This window comes from Podarcis bocagei, assembly GCF_964188305.1.
Source record: "Podarcis bocagei genome assembly, chromosome: 4".
NCBI lineage: Eukaryota > Metazoa > Chordata > Lepidosauria > Squamata > Lacertidae > Podarcis > Podarcis bocagei.
The window spans coordinates 98,613,999-98,632,339 of NC_138128.1; the positions used below are offsets into that span (position 1 = coordinate 98,613,999).

General features: G+C 42.2%; 1 protein-coding gene across 8 annotated transcripts in view; it reads right to left on the reverse strand.

Moving 5' to 3' along the window:
* Positions 1-5,811: 5,811 nt before the first annotated feature.
* Positions 5,812-18,341, reverse strand: part of ARFGAP3 (ARF GTPase activating protein 3) — a 34,547-nt gene continuing 22,017 nt past the window's right edge. For all 8 annotated transcript variants that reach the window (XM_081191732.1, XM_081191731.1, XM_081191729.1 and 5 more), the window contains 6 exons: positions 18,012-18,140; positions 16,501-16,638; positions 13,710-13,833; positions 13,262-13,352; positions 8,485-8,606; positions 5,812-7,430 (listed from right to left, as the gene is read on the reverse strand). In XM_081191732.1, coding sequence (XP_081047858.1) covers positions 7,413-7,430; positions 8,485-8,606; positions 13,262-13,352; positions 13,710-13,833; positions 16,501-16,638; positions 18,012-18,140 — 622 coding nt within the window. In that variant the 3' untranslated portion in view covers positions 5,812-7,412. The remainder of the gene's footprint in view (positions 7,431-8,484; positions 8,607-13,261; positions 13,353-13,709; positions 13,834-16,500; positions 16,639-18,011; positions 18,141-18,341) is intronic.

An 18,341-nucleotide genomic window follows, 5' to 3' on the forward strand; every position in this document is an offset into this window, starting at 1 on the left:
ACAGCTTTGATTTTGCTTAAATATCTGTGACAACCATTGTTCAGTGTAAGCCTTTTATTTCTCTTCAAAACTTGGGTCCTGCCTCTCATTTTCCATTAGTCATTTATATACAACAAACCAATAAGCCTTTGGACACTACATTAGGCCTCATCAAAATTTCAAAAGATGTAAGAGCTTTGGATAAATTAGCAGCCATTTTATGCTGTTCAAAACTTTGAATTTTACTATTTTGGGATAAATGAAGCTGCACACTGCGTGCTTTTGTGTCTCAAAATGGGTAGAGATTCGAGAAATAAAACTGGATAATTCACTATGGCAGGGTTGGAGGACTTATAGATTCATAGAATCATAGAGTTGGAAGGAACCCTGCAAATCATAATCCAACTGTCTGCCCTCTGCAATGCAGGAATCTTCTTTTTCTTTTTCTTCTTCTTCTTCTTCTTCTTTGGCAATCACTCGTAGCTGAGTAAGATTGTCTTCCATAAACACGGTTTTGACAATGAGTCCGTGACTGTGGAGGCCAATTCTGGACCCACACATCCTTCCACAGTGGGGACATTTGTTCCTGAGCGAGAGTTGATCATGGTGTGGATTTGCCAAGCGTGCCTTCCTCTTAGCACATTTCTCCTTTGCGTCCTGAGTTCGAGTGTCTTCAAAGTCCATGACACCTTTGGTTCTGTTCTCCAACTGGAGCGCTCGCAGGCCAGTGTTTCCCAGTTGTCAGTGTTTATACTACATTTTTTAAAATTTGCCTTGAGACAGTCTTTAAACCTCTTTGTTGACCACCAGCATTACGCTTTCCATTTTTAAGTTCGGAATAGAGTAGTTGCTTTGGAAGGTGATAATCAGGCATCCACACAACATGATCAGTCCAACGAAGTTGATGTTGAAGAATCATTGCTTCAACACTGGTGATCTTTGCTTCATCCAGTACACTGATATTAGTTCACCTATTTTCCCAAGTGATGTGTAAGATTTTTCGGAGACACCGTTGATGGAATCTTTCGAGAAGTTGGAGATGGAGTTTGTAAGTGGTCCATGTTTCACAAGCATACAGTGAGGTTGGTAGTATGATAGCTTTGTCAACAAGCATTTTGGTTGCCCTGCAAATGTCCCGGTCCTCAAACACTCTGCACTTCAATCGGGAGAAAGCATCAATGTTGACCTTTGTGGAAAGATAACTGCCTAGGTAGGAGAAGTGATCAACATTTTACAACATTACGCCATTGAGTTGGATTTGTGGCGCTGCAGAGGGGTTATTTTGTACTTGTTGGTGCAGCACTTTGGGTTTTTGGATATTGAGTGAAGGCCAAGCTTTTTGTAAGCTTCTGCAAAGATATTTAGGATGGTTTGGAGGTGATCCTCTGAGCATGCACACACTGGAGCCAGTGTGGTGTAGTGGTTAAGAGCGGTAGACTCATAATCTGGTGAACCAGGTTCGCGTCTCTGCTCCTCCACATGCAGCTGCTGGGTGACCTTGGGCAGTCACACTTCTTTGAAGTCTCTCAGCCCCACTCACCTCACAGAGTACGTTTCCGAGCACAATTCAAAGTGTTGGTACTGACCTTTAAAGCCCTAAACGGCCTCGGTCCAGTATACCTGAAGGAGCGTCTCCACCCCCATCATTCTGCCCGGACGCTGAGGTCCAGCGCCGAGGGCCTTCTGGCGGTTCCCTCATTGCGAGAAGCAAAGTTACAGGGAACCAGGCAGAGGGCCTTCTCGGTAGTGGTGCCCGCCCTGTGGAACGCCCTTCCAGCAGATGTCAAAGCGATAAACAACTACCTGACATTCAGGAGACATCTTAAGGCAGCCCTGTTCAGGGAAGTTTTTTGGTTTTTATGGAAGCCGCCCAGAGTGGCTGGGGAGGCCCAGCCAGATGGGCGGGGTATAAATAATAAATTATTGTTGTTGTTGTTGTTGTTGTTGTTGTTGTTGTTGGGAAGGAAGGGAAAGGAGAATGATAGCCACTTTGAGACTCCTTCGGGTAGTGATAAAGTGGGATATCAAATCCAAACTCTTCTTCTACTAATACATTGACATCGTTCTGCTCCCCTGGGTTTCACTGGACTAGAACTCTCACCATCCCCAACCATTGGTCGTGCTGGTTTTTGCTGATGGGAGTTGGGAGTCCAGCAATATCTATTGGGTCACAGACTCCCCAGCCCTGAACTATAAGATTGGATTTCAAAATGTCATCCTTTCCCAACTAATTAGAGGGCACAACAAAACAAGACTAAGATTGAAAAGCTATACATTTTTACCGTATTTTTCGCCCCATAGGACGCTCCGTCCCATAGGACGCACCTAGGTTTTTTGGGGGGGAAATAAAGGGAAAAAAATTTCCCTTTATTTCCCCCCCCCAAAAGCAGGTCGGGGAAACAGAACCAGGTCGAGGAACAGCGGGATGGCGGCGCTGCGCCTCCCTGCTGTCCCCCGAGCTTGTGGGGCTGGCCGATGTCTGCCCCGCGCAAGGGGCGCTCTGCATCAGGGTGCCCCCCCCCCTGCGGGGCGGCAGGCTGCTATCCGCGGCGTGGGGAGCCTTGCCGGGAACTCCGGCAAGGCTCCCCATGCTGCGGATGTCTGCCTGGCGCGGGGGGCGCTCTGCTTCAGGGCGCCCCGCCCGCCGAGCGGCAGGCTGCTATCCGCAGCCTAGACATCCCTGCCGGACCTCCCGTAGGGCTGCTTAGGCTGCGGATGTCTTCCTGAAGCCTGGAGAGCGAGAGGGGTCGGTGCGCACGACCCCTCTCGCTCTCCAAGCTTCAGCAAAAGCCTGCATTCGCCCCATAGGACGCACCCAGATTTCCCCTTCATTTTTGGAGGGGGAAAAGTACGTCCTATAGGGCGAAAAATACGGTAAATAAAGGAGAAACAGCAAAGAGAACAAGACAACAAAGAAGAAAAAATAGACTGCCTTGGGAATTTTAAAGAAGCTGTGATGTTCCCAGCAGCCGTAATTGCAGCAGTAAGGAGGAAGCAGAGACAGGGATGCCCAGAAGGCATGAGGTTTCTCTGCTTGAGAAGGTACTGACTGTTCCTAGACATTTCCAGGACGTATGCTGAGCAGACACAGATCTGTTTGCATATCTGTTTGTGCACCTGCAGACAGACTCTTACCTCTGATTTACCACAAAGATTAGAACGATCCAGTTGTCAGACGATTTAAGTGGAGCAGCTATTACTACACCTTTCTCTCATTCATTTACATCACGGGTAGGCAAACTAAGGCCCGGGGGCCGGATCCAGCCCAAACGCCTTCTAAATCCAGCCCGCAGATGGTCCGGGAATCAGCGTGTTTTTACATGAGTAGAATGCGTCCTTTTATTTAGACTGCATCTCTGGGTGATTTGTAGGACCTGCCTGGTGTTTTTACATGAACAGAATGTATGCTTTTATTTCAAATGCATCTCTGTGGGGCATTGTACTTTTGTACTGTTTTATTGTTGTTAGCCGCCCTGAGCCCGGCTTCGGCTGGGGAGGGCGGGATATAAATAAAATTTATTTTTATTATTATTATTATTATTATTATTATTATTATTATTGGAATTCATTATTATTTTTCAAAATATAGTCCGCCCCCCACAAGGTCTGAGTGACAGGGGACCAGCCCCCTGCTGAAAAAGTTTGCTGACCCTTGATTTATATTTATATCCTGTTTCTAAGCCCAGACTGATTCACAAAGTGGTTTAACATTTAAAGACCCCACTAAAGGTTTCGTATCATGGAAACCGCTATCTTGAATCGGCCAGATTGTACAGTGCACAAAGGGTTGTTTTTGTTTTGTTTGCTTCAAGAGATGGTTTTGGCAGCAGTTTGATCTGCTTGTCTGGCTATTGTTTTACTCTGGTGACATATCAAGGCCAAGGATATGTTCTGCAGTTAATCTCTCTAAACAGAACACAAAATTTGTATTGTCTTCCTCAAGGAATTGTACGTGGCTCTACCCCCCACAGCTTCCCATTTCTAAGTTCAACTTTCTCACACATCCTGTATATCTCTAGGGAGCCTTTTGAGAACAACCAACCGCTTTGCTATTATTTCCCAATGCCTGCCTTTTTGGTTCGCCATAAATTATGCAATATGCTCCTAATATTGTTCTCCACTTCTCAGTTCCCCAAGCATTAGATTTCAGAAGCAGCCTTGGTGTTCTTATGAGACCGGAGTGTTGGGAGATTTGCACATGTAGTGTTGATGAGATCCTCCTGAAGCGGCTCTGTGGGTTGGGAGTTTGAGCATGATGTTCAAGTGACTCTGCTCCTCCCTGCAAAACTATCAATAGACAGTATCTTTGAGGCTTTCAAGCAACTACCTTGAGATATGGGTCCTTCCACAGATACTTCATACCCAAATACAGTGGTGCCCCGCAAGACGAATGCCTCGCAAGACGGAAAACTCGCTAGACGAAAGAGTTTTCCGTTTTGGAGGTGCTTCGCAAAACGAATCTCCTATGGGCTTGCTTCGCAAGACAAAAATGTCTTGCGAGTTCCTGCGGGTTTTTTTTTCTTTCCCCCCTTTTCTAAGCCGCTAAGCCACTTATCCGCTAAAAGCCGCTAATAGCGCTAATCCGCTAATCTGTCAATGGGCTTGCTTTGCAAGACGAAGAATCTGCTAGAGGAAGAGACTCTCAGAACGGATTCTTTTCGTCTTGCGAGGCACCACTGTACTCCATTTCCCAAGGATCCACAGGGTTAATGTTATCATCTCTGCTTGTGATCATTCTGGCCAGGAATGAGGAATCTGTGGCCCTCCATGTATTCCTGACAACAGGCCATGTTAGATGTGGTCGATGGGAGTCCCCCCCCCCCAAAAAAAAAACCACACCTGGATGGCCACAGGTTCTCCACCCCAGCTTTAACCAGAAAAAGGGCCACCAGCTTGCTTTCTGCCCTGTGCCAGAAGGAAGCACAGGGGGGGGGGGGCAGGTCAGGATAGGAAAAGTTGGCTGCTTCCTCCTCTTTCCCTCTTGCTCAAGGGTTGGGGGGACCAAAAGAGCAGATTTTGGGGACACCTGGTGAGAGGACAGGAAGAAGTTCCACAGCACACAAGAGTGTTGGATGCAACCCTTTCCTTCTGTGAACTTCCATAAATGTATCTTAGGATCCGAGTCACAACAATTAATGCTTGGGTCAAAATAAACACACAAAAATGAGTTAATCACAATCTGCAGGGAACATGAGGTTCTTGACAAGTGGTTCCCTGCAATGAACAGGTAACTCCTAGGAGAAGACAGTTCTTGTTTATAAGTAAATAATGCATCTTGCTGGTTCATGTCATGCTGAGCTGTTGGAAATGGCTTCCTGTTGATCCCATATTCTGTCGTTATGCTTTAAACAAGAAGTCTCCTGGTCCTTCAGAACTAGCCCCCTCTATTTTCAGAGTCCATCTGTCTGCTGGTGTGTTTTTGTTTTCATAAAGGCTGAACCCTGAAGAAGCGTGACTCTCTCTCACACACACATTGAGTCTGCCCCTCCTTCGCTTTGACTGTTAAAAGAACAACACAGAAGTCCCCAGCTAGCAGTCCTAAGTTGGAATATTGCGGGCTGGAAAAGGAAAAGATTAGATCCCGAATTTCTGTCCTATATAAACTCTTTTCAGATAATCCTTTTGCAAGAAACATGGGAAGAAGATAAAATAGATATAAATGGCTTTGAACTGATATCACTTCCAGCTAGTCCCTCCCGAAAAGGTGGCCGGTCCAGAGGTGGTCTTGCAATCTCTCACACATGCACACACACTGCATTCCTGACAGATAGGAATCAAAATTCATGATAATCCACACAACATGAAATTCAATCAGGCAACAGAAAACAAAGCTTCACATGAAAGATTACAATTTATTTCTAAATTTATTGAGCAGCTGTTCAAAGGGCAGCTGTTCAAGGGGGGGGAAATACAGAACTGATACAATGTAGGGTTTTTTGGTGATCTTTCAGGCCACCAAGTTTCCAATTCAGTTTATTTTTAGGAATTATGCTTCCAGGCTGTCTAAAACACAGCCACTCTTTATACATTTATGCACATATTCAGTATTTTGTTCTTAAATCCCAAGATGGTGTTAAAATTCTTACAGAAGTTAACAGCACTAAGAAATTTAAACAGCCTAAGAGGAGACTGTTTGGTCCTGCAAGTTTCATAAGTAGATTCTCTCTCTGTATAATATATCTATTTGTGTGCATTTACTTGTACAGATAGAAACACTTTAGTCTTAATTTTATACATCATATTGATTGTTTAAAAGCACTTAAGGAGCCTAAATTGAAATTCAAAAGAAAACTTAACTGTTATGAATAAACAGACCGTCAACACACAAAAGCAAGGTCCTTTAACACAGGACAGGTTGGTATAGGGAACCTAGGGCCCGTCAGATGTTTTGGTCTACAACTCCAATCCTCCGGCTGGCAATGCTGGTTGGGGAAAATGACAGTCTAACAAGTGACAAATTCTCTGCTCTAGGCAAGCCTGTTTACATGGGGAAAAAATAATGCTTCAAATACTACTTCATTTTCCAACTAGAGCATAGCAATTAGCTTCCATTTTGAGACGTTCATCAGTACTAGTTTTAAACTATCAAGACATACCGGATACAATCCAACAAGCACTCAACCCATTCTTAACTCTGTGTTGAATTGTGGCCTCTTCTATGGGTCTGTTGGGATGATGCACACAACACACACTTCTTATTTCGAAGTGCCGCAAGATCAGCAACATTCCTTAGGATTGTACAACAATCCACTCCTCCTTGCAGCCCTGGAAAGTAATGCCCCAAATCCCTTAGGTCTCCCTTACTTCAGACTTTGGAATGCATGTAGTAGTGTAAATATTTTGGTAGGGAAAATCCCACCTTCGATTACCTGAGGAATCGCTCTGTCCAGATACAACTTTCTACCCACCGACTGAATAGGAAAGGGACCAGTTTCATGGCCACTCCAGTATCGCCACGTGTGGAAGGGGCTAAGAAAAAGAGTTAACTTGAGGTTACAGCCAGTGAGCTATCACAGACAACTTTTTCTGTAAGGTGACAAGCATATATTATGAAAATAATCTCATTGCTTGTCTATAACTAATTCTGCGTTAAGACATAACTGAATGCTTTGCCTTTCCTGTCTGGCTTCAGAACCAGATTCTCGGCAGTGACGGTGGGGAAGCTATTCATAGCACCAAAAAGCCACAAACAGCAGAAGAGACGACACTAATAGAATGAAAGCAGAAGTAATAACAAGTCACTAGGTTAAATGAAAGGTGGCTAGGAACCAGAGAGGACACATGGTAAAAACATACAGGTGTGAAATCAATTAAAACAAAATATTCTACAGCCTTCATTTAAGATTTGCACTATTATCAATGGCAGGTGTGGTGTTTCTTTGTTTTTAAAAAGCTCTTCTTCTGTGTATCCAAGTTCAGTTGAATACAAATGGTTAAGAACCGTAACGATCCTAAAAGAGAAGGAAATGAAAAGAAATGAACAGGTGCTCTCTCTTACAAGGAAGGAAAAATACAAGTTGCATGCACTATTATAATCTGAAACATCGCAATTCGAAATCTCTACCCATTTATTTTATAATTTAGTGTTTAACAAATGGCCCATATAATGGATTTTGAAAATTAAGATTCAGCTTGTTTTTAAAGAACTGCTGATTTATGTCATCTTCTAGAACATTAGCTCCTGATACTGGTGATAAGCCAGAGAAGCAAGCTTGAGAAGGAAAAGAATGGGACTTCCCAGTTGCTTGCTGTAGAAAAATCTCCCTGTGGACATGGAACTCTGCATTTATGGGGTCAACTTACATTCCTACTGGCAGAAGTCTTCTGGACCTTAATAGATCTGAATTGTTAAAGTCTGCATCTATATTTTATTTTTATTTATTTTGTCCACTTATTTATTAAATTTGTATACCACCCTTCATCCGTAGATCTCTGGGCAGTTCACAATATAAAAATACAATAGAAAAACCACAAAATACATAATAAAATTAAGAACAGCAGCAAACAAATAATCCCCACCTCCTACAATGATTAACAGGGTGCAAAAACTCCCCACCCCTTGTAAAAAAAAATGCAGTAGTGTAACAGCTGTACTTTATTCATGTAACAAGACTTATATACTGCTTAATCAAACCCCTAAGTGATGTAAATAAAATATTCATAAGAAAGTATATGTCTTACATAAAACATACATATGTCTTACATATGTCTTACATAAAACATACAACTACGAAAATAAATGGACTGAAATTTACTCCTCCCCCCCAACTCCATTGTGAAAACACTTAAAATATGGCCAACTGTATGTTCCATGAATAGATCTACACAAATTGTTTTACCTAAAGGGATCCAGCCTTGTTATGGAAGTGACAGAATAAAACCATCAGAGTTTACACAAGAAGCACGCTCCAGCGTCTCACATACAGGTAAGTCTGCTACCGACAGAAAACTATATAAAACCTGATTTCAAATATGAAAATGTCCCTTTTGTGTAAGTTTACTAACCTGTATAGAAGTCATGACTCCATTTGCCAGGACAGAAAGCCTTCCAGCCACAGATTTCACCCCTTGTTTAAACTGAGCCATATCAGGAGCAGTGGGCAAGACATGTGAAATATTGTAACTGCCTAAGAATAGAGTGAGAAATAAATTTAGTGGTTATGCCAAAAAAAAAGGTGAGTTCAGGTCTCCTCAGTTAATTTTATCAGACAAATCATTTCAACGTGATTAAAACAACTATCTAAAATCTATGGAACCAAAAGACTAGGGTGCATAGTTGTGTTTGTTTAGAAAGAAGGTTTATGGCTGTGACAAACATTAAGAGTTGCATGGCAAAACATGCTCCAAAGTGGTTCCAATATTTACAATCTGAACAGGACCAGTGGCGTAGCGTGGGGGGTGCAGGGGGGGCCGGCCGCACCGGGTGCAACATCTGGGGTTAGGGTTAGGGGGTGCAAATCCACGGGTTAGGGGGCACAAATCCACGGGTTAGGGGGCGCAAATTACTTGCCTTGCCCCGGGTGCTGACAACCCACGCTACGCCACTGAACAGGACTCAAAATTCAGAAACATTGTTCTAAGCTTGTCCGTTACCCCTTCTTCTTAAGCAGTTTTGGAGATGCCCGATAACCTGGAAAGGACGCTCAGCAAAAATGTGTAAGTATGTTGGTGAACTCATCTATCTATCTTTAATGTACCAAAATACCAAACAGTAGTTTGGGTTTACTATCAATGACTTCTGTAGTTTTACCATTAGATAGTAAAAAGCTGGTTTTGCACTGCAATGTTAATATTTTGGGGGAATTCCTGAGCTTCATTTTAAGAAACAAAGATGCTATTTAAAAAGTTACTTAAGAGAAAGTACAATTCTGAACCTGAACATTGCACATAAAAATAATTTAGCAGGAAGTCCCCTCTTTGATTTATAGGAAAATAAGTTCCAGTGAGACTGGGGGAAAGAGCAGAGGATTTTTTATTTTATTTTTTGCATCTGTCTGTCTCAAGAGACCACAGAGGGTCCTCCACTTGTGAATTTAAGTGGCTGCACTGGCAGCACTGAAGTGACCTCCCTGGGGCCCAAGTTTGAGCAGCGTGTTTGGATGTCCAGGGCTGCCTGGCTGATGTGGTCCAAAGGAAAGGGCAGCAATACAATGTGGCACCAGCCTGGCTGCAAGAATTGCTGGGGAAAGTTTACTCCTTAGCCATTTCTTCTCCATTCGAAGATGTTCTGTAAGGCAGCAGTTTAGGATCAGAGTTTTCCTTCTAGAGGAACTACCTTGCCTCTCACTTCCCTCTACAGCACATACAAAAACTGCCTTCTTGACAGCTGTACCCACTGTTGGTCTCATCCGCTCCATCTGTCTTCACATGCAGAGGAAGTCCTTTACTGACTGAGGGTTTGAGACCCATCGGCTCCCCTCACCTGCTTTAGCTGGCCAGTCAGAACCGTCTCCCGGGTTGTGGCTGCTCTTGCCTGCTGACAGCTTCTAGGAGCCACAGGAGAGAGCTGAGTGCAGGGTAGGGAGGGACCAAAATTGGGGAAGCTACTGCAGAAGGAGCACAACATGACCCCAACCAGAGGTACTACCCCTTCTCAAACACGCCACACATCCATTTTCAAGCATCAAAATGAAGAGGGGGATTGAAGGCAAGGGGGGGGGGCTAGCCTTTCTCAGTCACAATGATAGTCACATGGCCACATGCCAGCAGCAAGTGTGGCCAAAGTATATGCATGCTCACCCACATGCATACACAGAGGCACATAGCAGGCACTCTCTCACACACACGATCAATATTTCTAGCCATTCCCATTCCAGCTATTAGATGGGTGAAAATCCTGCCTTTTGCTTGCAGGCAGACAGATTGGGCTCCAACCTTAGCGCTGCAGTGCTTAGAGCTAGGCTAAAAGATAAATTATTCTTCTGCCTGCTCTTTTGAGAGAATCTCTGAAGTGGAATTCAAGAAGACCCCTAAAAGTAGAAGAATTTTATCTCCTGATCTAGAGATAAAGCACCTCATCTGCTCTCTAGAGATCCCGAATGCTGTGGGGGCCGTTGGCGGGCCTCTTCCTGTGTGACTCAACAAGGCAGATGCGGCCAGTGGATTAGTTTCCCCCTTTGATCTACCGTGAGAGTTGCATTCTACAAAGTCGAATAATGAATAAATCTTTAGGCTTACAAAACTCAAATGCTGGTACCTAAATAGCCTCCACTTGATAAATTGTATAGGAAAAACTGGTACACTTTCATAACATTAAAGATTTCAAATATCTAAACTTGATGTGATCATGTTTTGTGTAAAAGGTACTGGGAAATTTCGTAAAGAACATATACAGTTGAAAATTCTGTTAATCGTAAAACACTATGGATCAATCACTGTTTGTAAAGTTGTCTAGGTTTCATTATATTGTGTTTTTAAAATTATTCATTTTCTCTTGTCGTGAACTGCTACAAGACAGCAGTTAACCTCCCTGCTGAGTTTCAGCACGTAGTGCGTGTCATGTTACCAGTCTCTAATGGCTCTCCAGTATTAAATAGCAGGCACTTTAGATTATCCAGTTGCAAGCTTCCTGCTGCAGATATGCACAAAGAGAATTAGACCCTATCAACCTACTATAATCAAGTTTCATGACAATCATTGGTATCTAAAAGGATTTATATAGGACTGTGGACCTGAACACAGTGCATACAAAGGTCTTGCTTCTAGCTTTTTTAGCTGTAAACCCAAAGAAGACCCTTTTTGAAAGGCACAACAAAGTCCTTTAGCTGTAAGAGCCACTGTGGTGATAATCGGATAGAAAGTTTTCATTAAATATTAACTTTTTAATATCTTTTTTGGTGTGCTTTGATAGGAATACCTTTCAATACATAAAACACAAACTCTATGAGAAACAGAGAACTGGGGTGGAGGCAGTGGCGGAGAGCAGGTGGGGGCATGGCTGACACGTGTCCTGGGGCGGGACATGCCACCCGCAGGGGCGGGGCACCCAGTACGGGCGGGGGGGCAGCCGCAATAGCACCCTGCTGGGATCACGCGGCCGGGGGCGGTGCACTCCCCCCCCACTCCTCTTCCTCCACCAGTGGGGGGAATCAGGCTCCAGCCCATAGTAACATGAGGTTCTAAAATTCAACCCCATAAGGATCAATTACAGTACTAAAGTCACTGGTTGCATCTGGACATGATGATACAATAAAAATCAATATTTAATGGGAATGATCCTAGGTGAATCTTACACTCAGGTGCTCCTACTCTCCCCTCACTTCTTCCAGTGTAGCTGTGAGGAGATTGGCAGCTTTCACTGATTAACGGCACTTTGAAATTGAGAAGACTGGCAGCTTTCACTTCCATTTTTTATTAACGGCAGTTTAGAACTGCACCTGAACCCAGAAGTGTGGTTAATCTTGACTATGGTTGTTGGAAGAAGTGAGGTTCATCACCCATGGGTTGAAACTGGCTTGTTTCAAATGAAATGATTACCTTTCAGACAAAACCCTAGTAACTTAAGCATATACACACACACATTACAGTGGTACCTTGGGTTACATACGCTTCAGGTTACAGACTCCACTAACCCAGAAATATTACCTCAGCTTAAGAACTTTGCTTCAGGTTGAGAACAGAAATCACGCAACAGCGGCGTGGCGGCAGTGGGAGGCCCCATTAGCTAAAGTGGTGCTTCAGGTTAAGAACAGTTTCAGGTTAAGAACAGACCTCCGGAACGAATTAAGTTCTTAACCCGAGGTACCACTGTATATATTATTTCCAGTCAGCATTTGAACTGTTCCCTTCACACATAAGGCAAGCAGTAAAACAGACACAATTATTTTTGAGGCTAGCTTGATCCATTTTGGTATTTTACTAAGGACCAATTAACAGAGCCCCAAATGCAGCCTGAAAGAGCACTGTGGGATTAAAACAAGGTCCGCTGTTCCAGTCCGACAGTGGACAACAAGATATCCCTGGGAAGTCTCCAAGTGTAACGGCCCTCTCCTCACCTGCAAGTCTCAACAACCAGTACCAAGGGACTTCTTTGACTGACCATGCAAGTAGATCTAAAACACAGTACAGTGGTGCCTCGCAAGACGGAAAACCCGCTAGACGAAAGGGTTTTCCGTTTTGGAGGTGCTTCGCAAAACGAATTTCCTATGGGCTTGCTTCCTGCGGGTTCCCCCCCCCTTTTTCTAAGCCGCTAAGCCGCTTATCAGCTGATCCGATCAGCAGATAAGCCGCTAAAAGCCGCTAATAGCGCTAATCCGTCAATGGGCTTGCTTCGCAAGACGAAAAAACGGCTAGACGAAGAGAATCACAGAACGGATTCTTTTCGTCTTGCGAGGCACCACTGTACAGCTAGGATCTCCCCAATACTGGATACAGAATTACAGGCAGGGCATTCCGAGTTAAAAAGGAAGGCCTCCATAGTATTAAATCCCACCCAAGAACTTGCTGGTTTTAATTTCATGTATTCAACACAACCCATTTGTTTAGATAGTAGTGAACTATATTGACTTCAAGAAACAGGTGCCGTTAACAGTAGCAGGGGCTGCTGTTAGGTGAGAAAGCAGGGGCGCCTGCTCAGGACAGGAGCAAAAAACAGGTCTCAAAATATATAAACAGGCCAATATTAGGATTGCTCATGAAGTATATTCGACCAAGGACTTATTTTCCAGGATGTACGAGGATAGCAGTAAGTTCCATAACTAAAACAACACTGACAGTATGCTGATCAACAGGATACTGTACACAATTCAAAACAGCAAAAATGTTCATCATTTTCCTTTCCCACCTGATGGTTGTTTCTTCTGTTCTTCAAACAAATCGGCTGAACTTATAGCAGAGTTTCCTGAAAGTCTCTCTAACCGAACTCTAGCTTCATACTGCAAAAGAGTTAAGAAGATTTCAACAATGATAATAAACTTACACATGTTTCACACCTAGGTGAGATTATTTCAGCTGTTGCTATGAAGCTGAATATCCTGGTAAAGCCAGTAGTTTATTAACTCCAGTTCTTAATTCACTCAAAGTATAGGTTACTAGGAGAAAATCCAAATAGATGCACTTTTCTAAACTGGTTTGAAAGTTTCAAATTTTTTTGAGGGAGGAGAACATCATCACTCTGATTTCTCTCAAATCACAACTATTTCTACAAGAAAATTTTGCATCTAGCAATGTGATGTTTCCAATTATCAATTGCATACAGGTTTTGCAATTAGCGCAATTTAATTTGCACTTACGTCAGCATGCTCTTGCTTTCCAAAGTACATATCTGATGAAATAGCTTTTACGTTGCCAAATTTCTTCTGGGCTTCATCTGTGCTTGCAGGAGGTTCAAACTCGGCTTTACGACGAGACGAAGGCCTAAAAGAACATTGTTCCACATGGTTATATCTGAGAGGATATTGCTTATCAACTTGATAGTGTTAATAGATTTATACTTTTTGTAGTTTTAGCTATTTCATTAGAGCAGCGATTTTAACAACTGTGGCTTCCATCTGCATGGGGGGGGGTGGATCTCAAAACAAAACCCTACATATAAACACATCCACGTACTGGTATTTACTGGTAAATAAAGTAGAAAATTTATAACCAGAGTAAGATTAAGTAGAACTTTCAGAAACCTATTGCTAAAAGTTAATTGAAAAGCTTAATACATAAATAGCAATAATGAAGTCAAGCAGAAGTATGCAATATCGTTTTGCTGGAGAATTTTGGTACGGCAATGGCGGTAATTCCAGAAACTGTACATTATGATGCTGGGGAACTAGGTCTGGTCTTAGCATCACTTCTTGGCATGCCAGAGTGTAGTCAACAGCACTGGCGGAGAAACTGACATGTCAGGTCAGAGCACCTAGGGGCACTTTCATTTTATAATACATGGCAAATATTTACTGAATGCATGAATTGTTCAGACCCTGGTACGAAACTACCCAATACCCATTCAAAAAATATACCAAGACTTCCTAGAGTAATCAAATGAAACTTTATTATCCAGCATGACACAAATTTGTTTGTTGTTTACTGTTGGAACAATTTTTTTCTCAAATGTATCTTAACATAATTTGAAAATAAATAAAAACTTCATTTTAAAAATTGAACAGTGTCACCTAGTTTATTTCAACTGGTTAGATTTTATAAATATTTAATGTATTATAATCCAGGTGGAACAGGATGCACATAAAAGACATGAATTATCCCAGCTATGTTAGCAACCCAATCATTTTATGTACACAAACATTAGTAAAAAAAATCGGTTTTCACAAGAAGTCTGCTGGGTTCCTTGTGTATCACTTTTATCTACAAACATCAAAAATTTAAGGATCACACTTCCCTGATGTTCCTCCTTCTTCCATTATATATTGATATCAATAAATGGAGAAGATTGAAAATGCACTGCTTAACTGCAACTTTAACCACCATTAAGACACAGACTGATAGATTTGGAAAACCTCTCTTCACATACAGAAACCACAGCAAAGCCCATGATCCCTAGAGTATTAAGCAAGAATCCTTAGTCTAAAATTTAACATTCTACCTTTTAAAACCTAGGACATGATGGTTGTTGTTTATATTTTTTACAAAATCCCCTCCTGTTCTGGATTTTATATACAATTTTGCTGGCTATTTCTTTATGAGAATACTTTTAGAGGTTTTCACCTATTTAGCTGCTTTGTCAATGAATTTCTCATGAGCTCATAACACATAGAGAGACCAAAGATAACAGGAGTAGCAAATGCTAGTCAGTAATATTGCTATATTATATGTTAATGCAGCCTGTGCATAGAAATAAAGGTTTTAACATAGCCACAAGCAGATCGCTGTACTCAATATTCAGTATTTGCCTACTCATAGAATTTCCCACCTGAATATCTTAGATACAAGTGAGCAGGCTTAGACTACCTGTTTTGCCTCAGTGGTTAAATGGCAGGAGAATTTTATTTGGTTTGCATTTTTAAATAAACTGACCTAATTCACAACTCCTAAATTAATACATGGACCAGACCAGAACATAATTATCCTTCGGATTTAGAATTTCTCCAAATTTGACATGTAATTCTTGTCTGGAAAATGTAGAATAATGGAAGGGACAATGAGGGTCATTTAGTCCAACCCCCTGCAAGGAAGGAATCTCTTTGCCCAGCGTGGAACTCGAACCCACAACCCTGATATTAAGAGTCTCACACTTTACTGACTGAGCTTTCCCAGATGTAAAATGCATTTTTTAAAACTCAAGTTTTAGAATAAATTAGAAAAGCATATGCTGAGAGAAAATACAACTGTAATTTTAAAATATGAATTTAAATATGACTTTTTCATATCCATTTTTTAAAAATGAGCAGACTGTTGCAAAAACAGGATGGAACAGACATCTAAACACATTTGAAATGGACAGAGGCTGGAAGCAAACTGATCTGATCATCCCTAGTTGAGGCTTCTGGTTCCGGTCTGCCTTAATGGAGGCAGCGCCCACGACAGCAGGAGATTGTTGGCAAAGAAAAAACAATGATGATTGAGGGTAATTATCCTTGCAAGTTACCCCCAGGGACAGGGAGGGACAGGCTTCACTCACAGTTTTTACCTGGCTCTCGCTCCGGCATGGGATGCTGGAAGCAGGGAGACGCTGAGTGCAAAAGCACTTGGCTGCCGGTAACTCACCTATGCTGCCATTAAGAAGCAGAGGTTCTCCTGTTAATCAGAGCTTAATTTGGACTTTATTATCTACGGACTGAACTGATTAATGCAAAAAGGACTTGGAATTTAACTGGAAGTATAATTGCTCATTTATCTTGAGCCGAACGGAGGGAATCTGCAAACTTGCCAAGGAACTGATAAGGTTCATCAAATCTGGCATGGGGGGGCCACCTAAATTATATAATTCAGTATTTGAATGATCAGTATTAGTAATTGTATTATAATTTGGTATTGTTATAACATGGCTATTATTGGATTGTAATTGAAAATTAGTAAGATTATTATCAGTTCATCCCTAGTTGAAGGTTTATTCACATGAAGGTTTCCTTTCGGTACCTCTCTAAGTAGCTTGAAGTTTTCGAAGACAGAATCGTATCTAAGTCTCTGCTGCCGCTCTCTTTCTTCCAGAAGGAATCAGAATTGTCGTCCCAGTTAGAAAAAGTGCTACTTCTCAATTCGGAGGATTCAAAGTACCTGGGTGGGAAAAGAGAATGTTATTGGACTATTGCTCTGGAGGGTCCCCCTGGCCTTCGCGGGCAGCAAGAGCTGAGCCTTTAGCTGAAAGCGCCCTTGGGAAGGCGATGCTTTCCTCTAGTTCCAGTCCAACGGCAATGCATTTTGTTCCTTAGAAAGCATTGGGTGATTTTCCACCACCAGCTCTTCAGGAAACATAAGGGGCTGTGAAGTGTGGGGAAGTGGAATTCTAGCGGCGGTCATTTTGATTCAAGCCACTAACCTGTTCACATGACCAATTAACGCCATAATAAATCAGGATAGGAATGAGCACCAGGCCTTCTCATGCTGCCGCCTTGCTTCTTCCTGGCTTCTCCTTCCATGCAGGTGCTTCATGTTTAGCCATAGCTTCACATTACCAGCCAACCTGGGCCCTGGGAGGCCCTCCTTGTTGCGCCCCAGAATAGTCATGTCTGTAGTCATGCCTGACAAAGGAATTCTCCCCCCAAGGAGGCGAGTCTGGTGGCTACATTATTAGGTTTCTGGAGCCAAGTTAAGGCACATTGACTTACCCAGGCCTTTGGTGAAATTTAACTGGACTGCCCAAGCTCCTAGGGCTTGTGTGAACAGCTGTTTCATACTTTTACTGTGTGTGATAGTTTTCAGAAACATTACTTGGTTTGTTGTAGGTTTTATAATTTTGTTAATGTTTACAAGCCACCTTAGGATCTATTTTGATGGGTGGTTTAGGAGTTCCACAAATAAATAATGTGGATGCCAGATTAATGCATACCAAATTAGCCAGGATTCAGAAACTAAGTTTAAACCAGGCTTCCTCAAACTCAACCCTCCAGATATTTTTGGCCTACAACTCCCATGATTCCTAGCTAGCAGGACCAGTGGTCAGGGATGATGGGAGTTGTAGTCTCAAAACATCTGAAGGGCAGTGTTTGAGGAAGCCTGGTTTAAACCATAGTTCAATTGCTGCTTCCTGGTTTCTCTCCCTATACTCGAAAAGGATGCTGCATTTAAGTGCCACAAACTTATGAACACCTTGGCTTATTAAGACCAGAATTTGGTCATGTGAACACAACCAACACCTGCAGAAATGTTAAAAAATAATAAGGAAGGTATTTATGGATATGAGTATCTCATAGATAAACAGGGTTTCAAATCCTCCAAAACTATACGAAAGTCAACATGAAAACAAGGTGTTTCATCGATCTTCCCTCATATCCCCATCTGATCATGACCTTCACTCTTACAATTTTCTAAATTATTAGTACATTGCATCTGCTGAAACTGCTTTCAAGAGTTTGAACTGGAAATACAAAACATTCTGCCACTGCCTAAATGTTTTAATCTTAATCCAGCCAAGTAAGTGAAAGTGTTACCTTGAACTAGGGGATGAGAAATATGAGTCGACGTCATCATTATTATTGTACTTTTTCCTTGGTTTTGCATTTATAGGTGTTTCTTGTTCTATGATCTGCATATCTGAAATTACGGAATGGGAAATGCCACTGGGATGGGAGAGAAGATAGGACTGCGTTAGCAATAAACGGACAAAGAGAAATTCAGTTAAAAGGACAAAGCCCATCTTATGAATTGGATTCTCAGTAAACATCTAATTATAATAGGCCAAGGCCTGATGTAATAATCAAGCTTAATACAACAAATCAAATTTCAGATCTCCTCAGCCATGACAAGAAGATTTTAAAGTA